At 41.5% G+C, this 17,976-nt stretch overlaps 1 protein-coding gene across 4 annotated transcripts in view; it reads left to right on the top strand.

Annotated features, from left to right (window-relative positions):
• FMNL2 (formin like 2) overlaps positions 1-17,976 on the top strand; it is a 319,145-nt gene that overhangs the window by 211,161 nt on the left and 90,008 nt on the right. For all 4 annotated transcript variants that reach the window (XM_039219406.1, XM_039219404.1, XM_039219407.1 and 1 more), the window contains exons 4-5: positions 3,185-3,261; positions 17,688-17,771. In XM_039219406.1, coding sequence (XP_039075337.1) covers positions 3,185-3,261; positions 17,688-17,771 — 161 coding nt within the window. The remainder of the gene's footprint in view (positions 1-3,184; positions 3,262-17,687; positions 17,772-17,976) is intronic.

Below are 17,976 nucleotides of genomic sequence, written 5' to 3'. Positions count from 1 at the left end.
CTTCTGGAATCTTTATTCCTGAGTTAAGCAACGATTGTAACACAAATAAGCTGCTTAGAAAGTGTTTTGCCTCCATGGCAAATAACTTCATAAAGGACAAAGTCGATGATATGATATCTGTGTGGGCTGACCTTCACTCCTCAAATCCCGGCCCCAGACCGTGTGTGTTCGCCCAAGTGGCCTGCTTCAGTTTGTGCCTTGCCTTTCAAGATCAGTCATTCTGCTGAGAAAAAGATAAAATGGATGTTGGATCAACCACCCCGGCTTTAGTAAGATTTCTGTCAGGAGCGGGCAGTAGGAAATGATCTTTTCCACTCAGTATAACTGTCATGCTTAGAGCCTAGAAAGGAAATTTTGCTTGGAATAAGGCATGGCTTGTAGTTAGAACAGGTATAAGATTCTTAGCTGTGCTGCAGTGAGGAAAAGGGAAGGTTTCAAAGCAGGACTTTCAATTTTATGTTAGCCAAACAGTCTAGTCTGAGTCATCTTCTCTAACCTGTGTCTGGAGGTCTTACGCACTTTAATTCATTTTTATCTTTCGTTCACACTGAACAAAAGGACCTAATTCTATATCTCTGTGACCAGGACTTTCCAAACCAGCCTCCTCATGGAGTACCAGGCAGTGCTGGTGTGTGATTTGGGGAGGTGTGCTCATACCTCGTGTGGAAAAAGACTACCCACCATGAAGAAAGGAGCGTGGTTCTCTGCAGGCTGTGCGGTTGTGAAATGAGACCTATTGCATAGATTTCCAGGGCTCCCCTGGGCTCTCATCCTGGGGCCTGCCCATAGTGGAGAGGGCCAGGGGAATGTTTCCCACTGCTCACTGATGGCACCTGGCTCCTTGTTGCGCCTCTCCACAGCGTGTGGTTTTCCTTTGCAGTGTTTTGAAGCATTCAAAATACATTGTCGCAGTACAGAGCGCTAGCAATCATTGTGTGTGTGTTAGACAGGTGGGTGGCGAGACTTGGCCGTGGTCCCAAGTCCCACTGACAGTTAAACACTTCTCGAGAGAACATAATATAGGGACAAAGTCGGTTTGGTTTCTCTGTTCTCATGTAGTTGCAGAAGTGTAGTGCCTACCATAGTACATGCCTGAGACATATTATCTGCTACTGTGGTCATTCCTGGTGTCTCATAGTGTTTTGATTGAGTTTCTCTATTTCGATATATGCCTCTTAGTCCTTCAGCAGATCCTCTTTTATACTCTATTGTGTCCTCACTGCTACACTAGGTGCCCTTGTGGCTGATGATGAGGTTTCGTTGAGGGCCAGCGAAGGCCACAGGGAATGAGTCAGAACTGTGCATAAAACATAGTTGGGAACGCTGAGTTGCTTTCTAAATGCCACATATGCAGGTAGTCCAAGACCTGTGACTCTGACACTCTGACATGGGAACTGCTCTCCGGAGCAGCCAGTGTGGCTGGGAATGGGATCCCTTGCTGTGTGGCCGGAGGCTCTGCCTCATCAGTGGTCCTCGTTGCTGGAAAGCTTTCCAGGAGACACCGGGTTTGGATGTCCCTCCAAATGATACATGAGTCTTCTGTCATTTCTTAGGCCTTTCTTGACAAATGGGGGGAGTGGCTCTTTTTTCATTGCTTTGGGGATGCTTTAATTTCATCTGTCTTACTATACCCGGATTCTAAACACCAAGAAGGTCTTTGGAGTTCTTTAAGAATGACAGTCAGGGGAAAGCAGTCAGACTGTTTACTTCCTTGGGCCCCTGGTGAGAAGCAGTTGGCAGAGCGGAGAAGAAGGTAACAGGAGTCCACCCACGCTGAGCAGGGCTCTGTGTTCACTGGGACACCAGGTCCTGCCTGTGGCATGGCGGGGCCTGGGTCTGCCCACTGCACATCCTCCCTTTCCAGCCTTCCTCCTTTCCTTCCTGTCCTTGGATGCCTTTGTCTGTGGAGCTGGATGAGCTTATTTCCACCACAGTTGTGGCACCAGAGGAGAAGGGTCCCTAATATCCCGAGCTAGAATTTTCACAGCCTTTTCTTGAAAACAGTGTAACATGCGGGTGGTTTGGGTTTGCAGCACAGAGAGCATAGACTCTTCTTAAAAAGGCGTGGTACATCAAATACTTCCAGAGTGGCCTATGACTTCAGTTACTGTAAATAAATGTTTCTGTAGGAAATTGTGTTCCTGACGGTGGATGTGCATTGCAACTCAGTGCTACATGGGGATTATTTAGAGCTAAGAGGATAAAGAAACATACATTCACTAGCAGAGAGTGGTTCACTGAAGAAAGAAAGACGTGAGGGGGTTCTAGAAGAATTGGTAGGATTTTGATTGGGCCAAGGGGTAAGGAAGGCCTTCCAAAAGTAGGAGGGATCTTACAAATGGGGGCTTATGGGTCGAGGTATCTCTGAATGGTGATTTTGGGGAAATGTTAGGCCCTGCAGAAAATAACAAACATAGCAGTCTTGAGATGGCTGCCTTAGAAAGACCACCTTGCAAGGGTGGCTCTTGGTTGACACCTGGGGACTTGAATTTCAGGAGAGTTCGTAACTTTTCCCTGATAAGAACGATTCACTGCCCCTAAGATGTTCATGCTAACAATAGGGTTGATGCTGAAAGCCTTCTTTTCTCTTTCTGGGAGTCTGAACTTTTAGTATGTGCTAGGCAGAGAATGCCTAAGTGACTGGCCCCCAGTACAAATGCTGGGGACTGAGTCTCTAATGAGCTTTCCTGGTGGACAGCATTTCACAAATACTATCATTTGTGACTCCTTTGGGAGAAGACTATTAGAAACTTGTATCTGTTTTCTTCTGGACTTCACCCCGTGCCCTTTTCCCTTTGCTTAGTGGGCCTTGTATCCTTATGCTGTAGTAAATCTTAGACATAGGGCAACTGTATGCTGAGTCTTCGAAGGGAGTCTGAGCAAATGATTGAAATTTGGGGGAGGGGCGCTTAAGAATCCCCACCACTTAGGTATTTTGATAAATATTGTAGGGTATAGGGAAAATAATCTACCTACTCAAAGACACCTTGTATGTGAAGTAAGTTTTTATAGTTCTTGTGCAAAAGCTAATTTTCATGATGAGAACAATTTGTGTGCTTTGCAGTAAGAAATGTGATAGAAGCCCCCTTTGAAAGCAGAGGTGTTTTGATATTGTGTTAAATGAGTGGCAGTTATAGCAGGTGATAAAACCCGTTTTGTGAGATGATGTGTTCTTGAATTATAGAAATTCAGACGGCGTGTTCAAGAATCCACACAAGTGCTAAGAGAACTGGAAATTTCTTTAAGAACCAACCATATTGGGTAAGTGAGCCCATTTAACATTTTCCCTTTAAGGCTTTTGGACGCTTCACCAAATGGCTGAGTCTTATCCAAAGAATTCAACTTCTTTGCTAATCATTACAAAATAAGAGACTGAGGTTTAGATGGGTGGGACGTTTATTAGTACTTGAATTGCTATCAGTAGAAGCAGGACAGACAGTCTTTGATTTGGGATATTTACAACAATCCTAAAATGCTTTGCTTGGATGCAGTGATAGTGCTTGGTCTCCCATGTGTGTAACAATTCCTGGCAAATCAGGAACTCAGAGCAAGTAATGTATCCTGGGATACTGGGGCATCTCTCCGTGGTCACCGGAAGTCTCGCAGCTGGTTAGCTGAAGCCGCTTCATTGTCCTTTCCTCAGCTCCAGAAGGGCCGAGAAGCTGGAATGATGGCATCTGACACCCCTCATTGCACTTAGGTGTTCTGAGTGTCTTCTTCCTGCATCCCCAAACTTCAGGACCAAGAGTGTAAATCCACTCCAGAAAATAAAGTTGGGAAAATCTCAGTGCTCAGCATTTCTGAGAGTTTTGCATGCAACTTGCTTCTAGGAAGTACAACTCCATTACATTCTCCCTTACTCCTAGAAGGACATAATTGTACAGTACCTTAGAATGAGATGGTTCATCTCCAAGGCAGAATGATATCAGGTATCCTATTTTACAGCTTTAGATCTTCCTGATGTACCTGTTGAACATCCAGCAAATTATGTAGCCCTTCTGTGTTTTGATTCTTTGAATTTTACAGTGAGAAGACTGTAGACTTTAGATCTTTCAGAACTTTTTCCTGTGACCTGCTTTGCGGGTCTGTTGGAAATGAAGTTTTGCACATGTATGTTACATTATAGTTTTGCAGGTTATTACATAAAATAAATACACTCCAGCAATAATAGTTCTACGTCAGACAGTGCTTGGTATAAGCCATTCACGTGGTTCATTTCCACAGTTACTTCACTGCTTTTTAAAAAAATATATATTTTATTTCTGAGAGAGAGAGAGAGACAGTGTGAGCGGGTGAGGGTCAGAGAGAGAGGGAGACACAGAATCTGAAGCAGGCTCCAGGCTCTGAGCTAGCTGTCAGCACAGAGCTCGACACGGGGCTTGAACCCACGAACCGTGAGATCATGACCTGAGCCGAAGTCAGACGCTTAATTGACTGAGCCACCTGGGCGCCCCTCCAGAGTTACTTCAGAATAAGCTTTTTTAAATTGCAGATATGCGAGGTTGAGTTATAGGTGATGGAGCGTGGGTGAGAATGTTCATTTCCTAAAGGATAACTGCACATTTGTCACCTTGAGAATGAAGTATTTAGAAAATGATCTGATTTCTCAAGCTGATAATCACTTTGTCCAGGAAAATGGGCTGTCAGGCAGTGGATCATAGAATCATGCTATTAGAACTGGAAGAGACCTTGAGGATTACCTAGTTCTTCATTTTACAGATGGAAAAACATTCAGGACCTGAGAAGGTGAGTAACTCCTAGAAAGTCTATAGCTGTACAGCCAGGTGCTGTGGTTCAAAATGCTGTGTTCTTTTTCTTATATAGTCTAATCTGACAGCTCTTTCCCTGAAAGGAGGTAAGGTAATCAGGGCCCTGGGATCAAAGCAGTGAGGCTTGTCTGTTGGGGGTGAAAGTGGTGGTGATTTAATACAGTTGGGCATCCAAGCTTAGGAAATTCAGATACTTGCCAGTATTTGCGGATCAGGAACCAGATTCCATTTGGTAAGGTCTGACCCTGTACTGTTGGCACTTCTTCTTGACTGACAGTGGTAAAGTGAACTGCAGCCAGGGTTTCTACAAATGGTCAAAGAGCGTTTCTTTCAAGCATTGCTGAAATAATGTGAAATTGACCATCAAATACCAAAGCAAGACAATCCTTTCTGATACAAAGCTGGCTGAATAGAAGAGCCCTGGTTGGGCTGGAGCCAGTGCAAATCTGCAAGCAATCTGAGTAGTTTGCTGTTTGGGATACTATAGGCACGTTGGAAAGATTCTTAGATTTCTTTCATCTTTAGCATCTGAAATTTCCCTTTGTCTACCACCTATTGTGTGAGACTTTCTGGAAGCTTTGGCTTTAGCATCAGAAAAATCCATGGGGGCACATTGTCTGGTTGTGCACAACCACTTATTGGCCTCGCTTTAGGTAGAATGAAGCCACACCCCAGGGCTTTGAGCTATCTTGACTGTCCTCAAAACCCAAACTTGAACTGGACTCTTCATTATGGAAACTTAACTGGCTTGACCTCATTTGACTGGGAAATCTTCTGGAGAATTACTCAGTAATGTGAAAATCACCAATTATTACAGCAAGGAATTCTTGGAATGCAACGTGCTGTATAAAGGATTCATAGATTTCATTGCACTTTATTGAGGTACCATAATAGAACGATAATTGGGTGTCTATTGTCTTAGGGAAGGAGAAATCTTGCTTTAGACTTTTGGCATGCCCTGATTAGTTATTAAATAAGTTACTTAGATAAGTTGCATAAGCTCTTTGTCCTTACTCTGTGACCTTAAGTTAACTTGTTATCTATAAAATGAGGATAATAACATTTACCAGTATGAATGTTGTAAGGTTAAACGAGATAACTTATAAAAGACCTAATATAGGGCCTAATACATAATAATTAGTCAAAATATGATAGCTATTATTATTGGGCTTATTTAAAATAATGTTTAATAATAATTCAATAATATTATAGTCTCTAAGGAATTCCATACAGAGATTGTTACTTTCTCTTTCTAAAATGACCCTGACACCTAGGAGATTGTGATTCCCAGAAATTAAAAGAAAGAATTCTATTTGAAATCTACTTGTCTTGTAAAGGTTATTCCTGGCACATGCTTGTGTTTTAAGCTTAAAGTCTGGGACTTTGCTGAGATAACATTCTAACGTCCAGCTTTGTCCAGCAGAGGGTTTGTTCTGAGTCGTGATATAAGCCTAAAACTATAAATGGAAGCAGTCTTCTGAGAAAGAAAATTAATTTTTTTTGAGCCAAACTGAAGGAAGAATTGGACTAGAAATAATCTCATTCACTTACTCTTAGGAACCATAATAATAGAGAAGAATTGGATTATGCCTTATCCAAGCCCTTGAAATGACTCAAAGTACCCTCGAAGGGAGCCAAGTACTGTGAGGACACATTGGCTATGCAGTGTCAGTAGGCCAGATATCTGTTGTGATATTTTGGATGTCAGGGTGATAAGATTCAAGTGGTGGTGGTGGTGGTGAGCTGGGTAGGCTTTTGGGCTAGCACTGAGGTATAGGTTCATTCTCTGCAGATACTTTATTGTAACAAAATTCTCCATTATGAGAGAAAATGACTTTTCATCCTGAGTGCATGAACATAGATGTTCTGAAAGACGCTCAATTCACTTTATTACATAGGAGCTGAGAGAATGGGCATAGGGAGAAGGTTTATGGAAAGAGGAAGGGGCCCAGGAACTGCTCGGCGAAGGTGTTTTCTCCTGTAGTTCCCACCATCTTGGTGAATAGGGCCGGCTGGGCCAGGCCAACCAAAAGAGAAGAATAACTAAGTCTGGTTTTAACAGGTGTACAGCTGATGTGGGGTGTGTGTGTATGTCAAGCTACCCTAGGATGAATTCATTCTTAGGTGTTGATGATTGGAAATCTTCAAGATTGTGATCTTGTCACTTATTAAATATGTTCATTGTGTTATTTATTTCTGACAAAAATCTTTTTAATATTGCTCTCTCTGAGCCCCTGTTTATAGATGATGAAAGGGAGAGCCAGTTATTAATTATCTTGCTTCAGTCCACACAACTGAGAAGCACTGAGATTGGAACGGGATACCAAGCCCATTATCTAAACCAGCAGTTCCTAAACTTCTGTGATTTCAGGGCTCCTTTACTCTCAAATTATTTTGAACCTTAATAAGCTTTTGTTTATGTGGGTTTTCTCTCAATGTTTACCATATTGGAAATTTAAACTGATAAATTTGCACTTTGCTTATTAATAAAATTTAGCATTTATTTTAAAGTAAATCTTTAATAAACGTGTAAATACAAAATAGTAAACATAACACAGATAAGGTATTTTGTGAAAAATAGCTATTTTCCAAAGCAAGAAGGAAAAAAAACAGTGACAAGAACGACATTGATTTACATTTTATAAATTTCTTTAATGTCTGGTTAATAGAAAGCAGCTGGATTCTGACGACTTTGCATGTGACTTGTGGTAATCTGTTGTATAAGTATGTGAAGATGTACGTGAAAAAAAAAACTAGCCTTACGCACATGTACGCAATTGAAAAAAGGAGTTTGTAAATAACCTTCAGATAATTCTGGACATTCTTTCATAGTACACCATCCTCCAAGGAGTGGTAATTTCTTAGTTACTTGCAATGTAGAATCTGAAAGCATATCAGTGAGCTTTTGTACTTTGTTAAACTAAAACTCACTATGCTTTTTTCCCCCTTAATGTTAATTTTTGAAAGAGATAGCACGAGTGGGGGAGGGGCGAAAAGAAAAGGAGAAGGATCCGAAGTGGGCTTTCCACAGACAGCAGTGAGACTGATCTGGGGCAACCTGCACTCAGGAATTGTGAGATCATGACCTGACCTGAACTCAGATGCTCAACTGACTGAGCCACCCAGGTGACCCCACTCTGCTGTACTGACTATTGAATGGGTCTTTCTACCCAGGTGTAATTTGGATAACATCATGAATTGGTTATTTGGAAAATCTGGTTTCACTGAGTTATTCTGATATTTCAAAAATTGAGACATTTTATTCTACAGTACAAAAATAGTCACATGAATTAATAATTATCAGTGTTGTCTGAATATACTTGAAGTATTGGGACGTTGTCAAGTTCATGCTGGGGAATACAAATGTTCCAAAATTTGTTTTTTTTTTTTGTTTGAATCCTGAAATTTTATGATGGACAACAAATACTGTCAGTTGTTTTCCTTGAAATGATACGCTCATTTCATTCACTTTTGAGGAAAAGTCTGCCAAATACCAAAGACAGAATAACTGTACTTGTTAGTCACTTTACTTTTCATGAAAAAAACAAAAAACAACGAGCAACTTGTTTAGTTGTGACTCACAAAACTACACAGGTGCTTTCCCTGGAGACAACCGTGGTACTTAGGGAGGCCGTAGAAGAGACAGCTTTATGTGGGCTTTCCATTTTGATAGGTAGAAAATTAAAAAGATACATGGGGCACCTGAGTGGCTCAGTCAGTTAAGCCCTTGGCTCAGGGCATGATCTCATGGTTCATGGGTTTGAGCCCCACATCAGACAAGTGCTTACAGTTTGGAGCCTGGAGCCTGCTTCAGATTCTGTCTGTCTCTCTCTCTGTCCCTCCCCTGCTTGCACTCTGTCTCTGGCCCTCTCTCAAATATAAACATGAAAAAACAATTACAAAAAAATGAAAAAGATATGAACTCAAGGGATAAGCGTTAATAAAATCAGTATTTTTTTTTTTTTATTGCTTCCTTAAGGATAGTGTAAAGTAAAGCTGACTTTTTTCCTCTCCCAAGTGCTCTGGGTGAAGAACACAATAAATGTATTTTCTGCCAGCAGAAATTTTCTCCACTATTTTTTTTTTTTTTTTTTTTGATGCTCCCAGTGCTGGTGTCAGCACTGTGGAAAGCAGGAAAGCAACTACTATCATAATATTTTTATGAAAACAGCTTTAACTTCCCAAACCCCTCAGAGGGTCTCAGGGACCCCTAGTAGTGTGTGGGCTGCACTAAGAACCAGTTTGTGACACTGTCTTGAAGAATAGATTTGGTAGCTGATGGTTAGTCTGAGTGATGCTTACCTTCTTTTTCTTGCTGCTCGTGATTGTTTCCCATGATTTTTCAGCACCTGTGGTTTCTGCCATTTATTAGGAGCACCTCTCTAAGGAGGCGGGCAGAGGGAAACCACTGTCCCTTATCTTGGGTCTTATTTGTTTGGTATTAGAAATTTGGAGCCAATCAGAGGACCCCCTCAGACATAATTTGAATCGATCTTCGGCACGGCGTATTATAGTAAAAATGGCAAAATACAAGGACAAAGAGAGAATTTTGAAAGCAGCTAGGGAGAAAAGGGCCCTAATATACAAAGGGAAACCTATCAGAGTGGTGACAGACCTATCTACTGAAACTTGGCAGGCTAGAAAGGAATGGCAGGAAATCTTCAATGTGATGAACAGTAAAAATATGCAGCCAAGAATCCTCTATCCAGCAAGCCTGTCATTCAAAATAGAAGGAGAGATAAAAACCTTTCCAAATAAACAGAAATTGAAAGAATTTGTCACCACGAAGCCAGCCCTACAAGAAATCCTGAGGGGGATGCTCTGAAGGAAAGGTTGCAAGGAACAAAGATACCAGAGACACCACCACAAACATGAACCCTACAAAAGATACAAAGACTCTAAACCCACATATTTCAATAATAACACTGAATGTAAATGGGCTGAATGCTCCAATCAAAAGACATAGGGTAGCAGAATGGATTAAGAAACAAAATCCATCAATATGCTGTCTACAAGAAACTCATTTTAGACGGGAAGATACCTTCAGATTAAAAGTAAGGGGATGGAGAAATATATATCATGCTACAGGAAATCAAAAGAAAGCCGGAGTAGCGATACTTATATCAGACAAACTGGACTTTAAATTAAAGACAATCACAAGAGATGAAGAAGGGCACTACATAATAATTACAGGGTCCATCCATCAGGAAGAACTAACAATCATAAATGTCTACGCACCGAATATGGGAGCACCTAAATATCTAAAACAATTAATCACAAACAGAAACAAGCTTATAGATAAGAATGTGCTAATAGCAGGGGACTTTAATACTCCGCTTACAGCAATGGATAGGTCAACCAGACAGAAAATCACTAAAGAAATAATGGACTTGAAAGACACATTGGACCAGATGGATCTGACGGATATATTTAGAACTTTACATCCTGAGGCCAGGGAATTTACTTTCTTCTCAAGTGCGCATGGCACATTCTCCAAGATAGATCACATACTGGGACATAAAGCAGCCCTCAATAAATATAAAAGAATAGAGATCATACCATGCACACTGTCAGATCACAATGCTTTGAAACTTGAAATCAATTACAGGAAGAAGTCTGGAAAACCGCCAAAAACATGGAGGTTAAAGAACACCCTTCTAAAGAATGAATGGGCCAATCAGGCAATTAGAGAGGAAATTAAAAAATATATGGAAACAAATGAAAATGAAAACACAACAATTCAAAATCTATGGGATGCGGCCAAGGCAGTCCTAAGAGGAAAGTACATTGCTCTCCAGGCCTATTTCAAGAGATTAGAAAAAGCACAAGTCCAAAATCTAACAGCTCACCTAAAGGAGCTAGAGGCAGAGCAACAAGAACGCCCTAAACCCAGTAGAAGAAGAGAAATAGTAAAAATTAGAGCAGAAATAAACAACATAGAGACCAAAGAAACAATTGAACAGATCAATGAAACCAAGAGTTGGTTTTTTGAAAAAGTAAACAAAATTGACAAACCTCTAGCCAGGCTTATCAAAAAGAAAAGAGAGAGCACCCAAATAGACAAAATTATGAATGAAAATGGACTTATTACAACCAACCCCTCAGAAATACAAGCAATTATCAGGGAATACTATGAAAAATTATATGCCAACAAATTGGACAACTTAGAAGAAATGGACAAATTCCTAAACACACACTCACTACCAAAATTCACACGGGAAGAAATAGAAAACCTGAACAGACCCATAACGAGTGAAGAAATCGAATCAGTGATCAAAAATCTCCCAACAAATAAGAGCCCTGGACCTGATGGTTTCCCTGGGGAATTCTACCAGACATTTAAAACAGAATTAATCCCAATTCTTCTCAAGCTATTCCAAAAAATAGAAGTCGAAGGAAAACTCCCGGACTCATTTTATGAAGCCAGCATCACTCTGATTCCCAAGCCAGACAGAGATCCAACAAAAAAAGAGAACTATAGGCCAATATCCTTGATGAATACGGATGCAAAAATTCTCAACAAGATCCTTGCAAATCGAATCCAGCAGCATATCAAAAGAATCATCCACCAAGATCAAGTGGGATTCATTCCTGGGTTACAGGGCTGGTTCAACATTCGCAAATCAATCAATGTGATCCATCATATCAATAAAAGAAAAGATAAAAACCATATGATCCTGTCAATAGATGCAGAAAAAGCATTTGACAAAATACAGCATCCCTTCTTAATAAAGACTCTCGAGAAAGTTGGGATAGAAGGAACCTACTTAAACATCATCAAAGCCATCTATGAGAAGCCTTCAGCTAACATCATCCTCAACGGGGAAAAACTGAGAGCTTTCCCCCTGAGATCAGGAACACGACAGGGATGTCCACTCTCACCACTGTTGTTTAACATAGTGCTGGAAGTCCTAGCATCAGCCATCAGACAACAAAAGGAAATCAAAGGCATCAGAATTGGCAAAGAGGAAGTCAAACTTTCACTCTTCGCAGATGACATGATACTCTACATAGAAAACCCGACAGACTCCACCAGAAGCCTACTAGAACTGATCCAAGAATTCAGCCAAGTTGCAGGGTACAAAATCAACGTACAGAAATCGGTTGCATTTTTATACACCAATAATGAAGCAACAGAAAGAGAAATCAAGAAACTGATCCCATTCACAATTGCACAAAAAACCATAAAATACCTCGGAATAAACCTAACCAAGGATACAAGAGATCTGTATGATGAAAACTATAGAAAACTTATGAAGGAAATTGAAGAAGACACAAAGAAATGGAAAAACATTCCATGCTCATGGATAGGAAGAATAAATATAGTTAAGATGTCATTACTACCTAAAGCACTCTACACATTCAATGCAATTCCAATCAAAATTGCACCAGCATACTTCTCAAAACTAGAACAAACTATCCAAAAATTTGTATGGAACCACAAAAGACCCCGAATAGCCAAAGTAATACTGAAAAATAAAACCAAAACGGGAGGTATCACCATCCCAGACTTCAGCCTCTACTACAAAGCTGTCATCCTCAAGACAGTATGGTATTGGCACAAAAACAGACACATAGACCAATGGAACAGAATTGAGAACTCAGAAGTGGACCCAAAAGTATACAGCCAACTGATCTTTGACAAAGCAGGAAAGAATATCCAATGGAAAAAAGACAGCCTTTTTAACAGATGGTGTTGGGAGAACTGGACAGCAACATGCAGAAGAATGAAACTAGATCATTTTCTCACACCATGCACAAAAATCAACTCAAAATGGATAAAGGACCTGAACGTGAGACAGGAAACTATCAACACCCTAGAGGAGAAAGCAGGAAACAACCTCCTTGACCTCCACCGCAGCAACTTCTTACTTGACACATCCCCAAAAGCAAGGGAATCAAGAGCAAAAATAAACTGTTGGGACCTCATCAAGATTAAAAGCTTCTGCACAGCCAAGGAAACAACCCAGAAAATTAATAGGCAACCAACGGAATGGGAAAAGATAGTTGCAAATGACATATCAGATAAAGGGTTAATATCCAGAATCTATAAGGAACTCACCAAACTACACGCCCGAAAAACAAACAACCCAGTGAAGAAATGGGCAGAAGATATGAACAGACACTTCTCCAAAGAGGACATCCAGATGGCCAACAGACACATGAAACGATGCTCAGCATCCCTCCTCATCAGGGAAATACAAATCAAAACCACACTGAGATACCACCTCACGCCAGTCAGAGTGGCTAAAATGAGCAAAACAGAGAACTCTAGATGCTGGCAAGGATGTGGAGAAACGGGCACCCTCCTCCACTGTTGGTGGGAATGTAAACTGGTGCAGCCCCTCTGGAAAACAGTGTGGAGGTTCCTCAGGATAATAACAATAGAACTCCTCTATGACCCAGCAATAGCACTGCTAGGAATTTACCCCAGGGATACAGAAATGCTGATGCATAGGTCACATGCACCCCAATGTTCATAGCAGCACTCTCAACAATAGCCAAAACATGGAAAGAGTCTAAGTGTCCATCAACGGACAAATGGATCAAGAAGATGTGGTTTATCTATATGATGGAATACTACATGGCAATGAGAAACAATGACATCTGGCCATGTGTAGCAACATGGATGGGCCTTGAGGGTGTTTTGCTTAGCGAAATAAGTCAGGCAGAGAAGGACAAATCTATGTTTGCATGTATAGGAGGATTGGGAGGAACTTAACGGAGGACCATGGGGGAGAAGATGGGGAGAAATGGTGGGGGAAAGGGAGAGAGGCAAACCATGAGAGACTCTTGAATGCTGAGAACAAACTGAGGACTCATGGGTGTGTGGGCGGGTGGGGGGTTGTGTGTGATGGGCACGGAGGAGGGCACTTGTGGGGATGAGCACTGGGTGTTATATGGAAACCAACTTGACAATAAACCATTTGTTAAAAAAAAAAAAAGAAAAGAAAGAAATTTGGAGCCAAAAAGGCCCCTTGAGATTTCATTTTCTGGATCAGAACAATAAGTTTCTAAAGCCAGGCGGGTGGAGTGATGGGGTGAGGAGGGTGGAGGCATAGAGAAACCGGCAACTCTGAAACAGAGCTTTGACCTGTCTGTGATAAAACAGTAAATGTTGATGTCCACACTGAGATTCCTTCCTTGAATAGGATTTTTTTTCAGAGCTATTTTTCCTTATCATGGTCTCTTCCAGCTCCTAAGCAGCTGGTTTGGAATTTGCCTAATTCAAATTTGTAACATATGGTAATTACACTGAATCTATGGCGTACTCAGTAAGTGATGCATGCTGTCGGAGTCAGAAATAATTCTAGTTTACAGAACCTATAATCATCCAATTGGAAACGGTGTGCATATTGGCAATATGTAAAAAAAAACCAAAACAACAACAACTATATAATGTGCACAGAAGTGAAAAATGGAAGGAACCTAAATTTATGATATGTCATTGCAGGATCACGTACATGAATCTGCAGAAAGGGGCTTCCATTTTTTATGCCTTTAGGTTAAAGATACTGCTTTGAAATTTGCCCATTTTTCATCTTTAGCCATTTTCTTTATCTATATTGTTTCCTCTCCCCAAAGTTCACTCTCACCTCTGTTCTCTCTTCCATGGAATATCCCAAGTGTGGAGGGGACAGGAATTGATAAGAGAAGGGAAAAAGTGAGGACCATTTGGTTTTTCCCCCTGTAAATGCATAGACTTTCTGCTGAAATGACTTTGCTAACTTGGTACCATTTGCCAAAGGGGATAAGGAGGTCAATCATGGTGGATTAAAATTTTTTTTAATTAGGTTTATTTATTTATTTTGAGGGAAGGAGGGAGGGAATGAACACATGCGCACACACAGGGAAGGGGCAGAGAGAAGGAGAGACAGAATCCCAAGCAGACTCCGTACCATCAGCGCAGAGCCTGATGCAGGGCCTCAACTCCTGAACTGTGGGGTCACGACCTGAGCCAAGATCAAGAGTCTACTGCACTCCCATGCGCCCCCACTGTGGTGGATTTTTTTCTTCTTTCCTAAATCACCTAGGGGTGTCTGGGCCAGATCAAAGACCCAGGGAAGATCTTAGGGCTTAGAAAAAGAGATTAACCTTATGAAATTAAACCTCTCAGAGGCAGGAATTGTTAAACTCTCGCCGACTTCGTAGGAACTGTGCAGTTTGTTCTTGCCTTTCACTTTGAAAATGGTTTTTAAGGCACTTACGCTCAAAGTCAGCAACTGGGGCTGGAGGAATCCCTAATAGCACTGGATTAAAGAAAGAGAAGCTAGCTAAATAGTCTTTATTCCTGCATCAAAATATGTACGTATTAGAACTTTCAGTCAAGAGAATTGTGGCTCTGGTCGTACTTGGCTATTTCCTTCTCTCCCTCCCTTTATTTTTATTTTATTTTAAAATGTTCTTATCTGTGAGTCATTTGCCTCCCATCTAGTTTGTGGCTAAACTCCCTGAGTTGGAAGTGCTGGTGGTTAACACAGTGACAGGTCCACATGGTGTCCTGGACCATGTCTACTCTTGAGAGGCTATGTCTGGAAAACCCACCAGAAGGAACTACAGTAGTCGTCCTTCTCAGCTTCTAAACTGGAGTGTTTTTGGGGCGCCTGGGTGGCTTAGTCGGTTAAGCGTCCGACTTTCGCTTAGGTCATGATCTCGCGGTTCGTGGGTTCGAGCCCTGCGTTGGGCTCTGTGCTGACTGCCAGCTCAGAGCCTGGAGCCTGTTTCAATCTGTGACTCCCTCTCTCTCTGACCCTCCCCTGCTCACGCTGTCTCTCTCTCTCCTAGAAATAAATAAAACATTAAAAAAAAAATTTTAACTGGAGTGTTTTTATGAGCCACTGAGATTGCTCTGACACATGTGGAGTTTATGGTGACTCTTTTTTTTCTTTAATGTTTGTTTATTTTTGAGAGAGAGAGAGAGAGAGAAGGATGGGGAGAGAGAACAAACAGGGAAGGGGCAGAGAGAGAGACACACACACAGAATCCAAAGCAGGCTCCAGGCTCTGAGCTGTCAGCACAGAGCTCAACGCGGGGCTCGAACCCAGAAACCATGAGATCATTACCTGAGCCAAAGTTGGATGCTCAACCTACTGAGCCACCTAGGTGCACTGTATGGTGACTCTTCATTCTAAAATGAAGACCTCCATGCCTAGCCCCTGAGATTCCTGCTGCATGCCTGCCATTGAAGGCCAGTTTCAGTCACCCAGCCAAAACCCACAGGCCAGGCCACTGGAGAGGCCTCAGGGAAGCTAAGAGCTTGGGTTTCTAGAGTCAGGTAGTCAATGGATTTCCGTAGTGAGTGCCTGCCTTTCTTTAGTGTCCTACCAGTTATAAAGAGAAAATTTATTGACTATTTCTAGGTTTCTAATTATTTCCTCTGAAAAATCTGCAATGTCTCATGAGATCTAGCTGTAAAAGGAGAATAATTACATCAACTGAAAGTATCCAGAGGCAGAAGCCAGGAGACGCTCTTATGTGCTGGTTTTGAAGAAAAGCTTCAGCCTGACCGGTGATGAGCTCTTTTAGTTTTTGTCAACTCTTAAGGGGCCCAATGGGTGGTGTTCTTTTACTTGCCTCTCTAGGTGTCTTTTTAATATTATTTGCTTGTATGTGGCTGTGTTAGGTGCGTACCTTCTGTGATAGCTGGCCTGGGGCACTTGGGAGAAAATACGAGATAAGCTGTCTGCTTTTTCTGCCTTGATGCCTCCTGGTCTGCAGACCTGAGTTTACATCATGGAGATGATAGGAATACAAGAGAGAATGAGCTAGAGGATAAAGGAAAAAAAGGCCCCAAATAAATTTAAAAACAGGCATTAGGGAGTCCGTCAAATTTCTTTTCTTCACTTAAGATGAGGATTTTAAGGGATGTCTCATCATTAATACACATAGGATTGTCATACTATTGTTCTAACAGCTTGCACAGTTGGCTTCCAGAGTAGCAGTCGTGTCCAGAGCTGGTGGGCCTGATTTTTGCTTGGTGCTTGTGGAGGAAGGCAACTGGTTTTGGAAGGCATGTGACGGATGTACCTCACGTCCCATTTCTGTGATAGTAGCAGACTTTTTTACTTACTTGTCAGTTTCAAACCTAGTGAAGGCTTACTAACCAGGTACCACACATTCTCTGAAGATGAATGCTGTGCAGGAAATCCATGGTAACCAGTGTTGATCCTCAGGGCCTGAAGGTTCTGTGTGACCACGCCACTTCATCGCCAGGACTTACTGTGAAGTGCAAATAAAAATGAGTAAAAATCCTCACTGAACTGCATTCAAACCCACCATTTAAAGGCAAGGTGTATTTAAAATGAATTGTAAGAAACCCTATGATGTGTCCTGTCTTGGCTTTGATGATGGTATGCAGCGCCTGCAAGTTTTTAAGCGGTTTTAACATTCATGGAAAAAATTAAGCAAATCATTGACCCTATTGAATTTCCAGAAGCCCCTAAACGCTGGTTTCTCATTGGCTAGTTCAGTGTTTTCTATGGCTTAGTGTGCCAAGAAGGACTTGACTGTGGATTTGGAATCCAGCCTGGATTTCAGTGCTCATGTCGTCACGTTCCCAGCCTGCTGCATTCCCTGTGCAGTTTTGGCTCCTTTAACAAGCAGGCTGTGGGTCAGTTGTGGTGGAAAAAGTACACTTAGCAAGTTCCTTTTTTAGAACACTTCCTACAGGTCACCTCAAGTCTCCTAGGCAGTAAAACGCATGTATGCCTTTTGCCCCCTTTTCTTGGACGTTGAAATGCTGTGGTTTTTTTGGTTGCCATATTGAAAAGGTCCTACTTCGTGTGATGGAGTCTAGGCCTTCCTTCGTTACTTCCTTGCAGTGAAAGTTTCTGGTGGAACAGGAACTGTGTTCACTGGGCTTTTTCATGGCAGAGCATGTGATGAACGTCTGTAAGAATTGTTTTTATTTTTTAACAGATGGGTCAGAGAGTTTCTGAACGAAGAAAACAGAGGTCTTGACGTTCTAGTGGAATATCTCTCATTTGCGCAGTATGCGGTCACGTAAGTAAAACTTGGCTTTTTGGTTTTTGAATTTCATGTGGTCACGGAAGGTGCAAGAGAATGGTAAAATTATATACCACACTGAAGGGGAGAAACCTAGCAGCAGATGTGGTAAGGTTTAAGGAGATTTGCTTCTACTACGTAGCTGAAAGCAAATTACATAATTGTTATTAGAAATGCTTTCAAGGCAGAAGTAAAACAGGGG

This window comes from Hyaena hyaena, unplaced genomic scaffold (assembly GCF_003009895.1).
Source record: "Hyaena hyaena isolate Hyena2069 unplaced genomic scaffold, ASM300989v1 scaffold_817, whole genome shotgun sequence".
Classification (NCBI taxonomy): domain Eukaryota; kingdom Metazoa; phylum Chordata; class Mammalia; order Carnivora; family Hyaenidae; genus Hyaena; species Hyaena hyaena.
The sequence above is the reverse complement of the archived record's forward strand: the minus strand, read 5'-3'. Positions and strand labels throughout refer to the sequence as shown.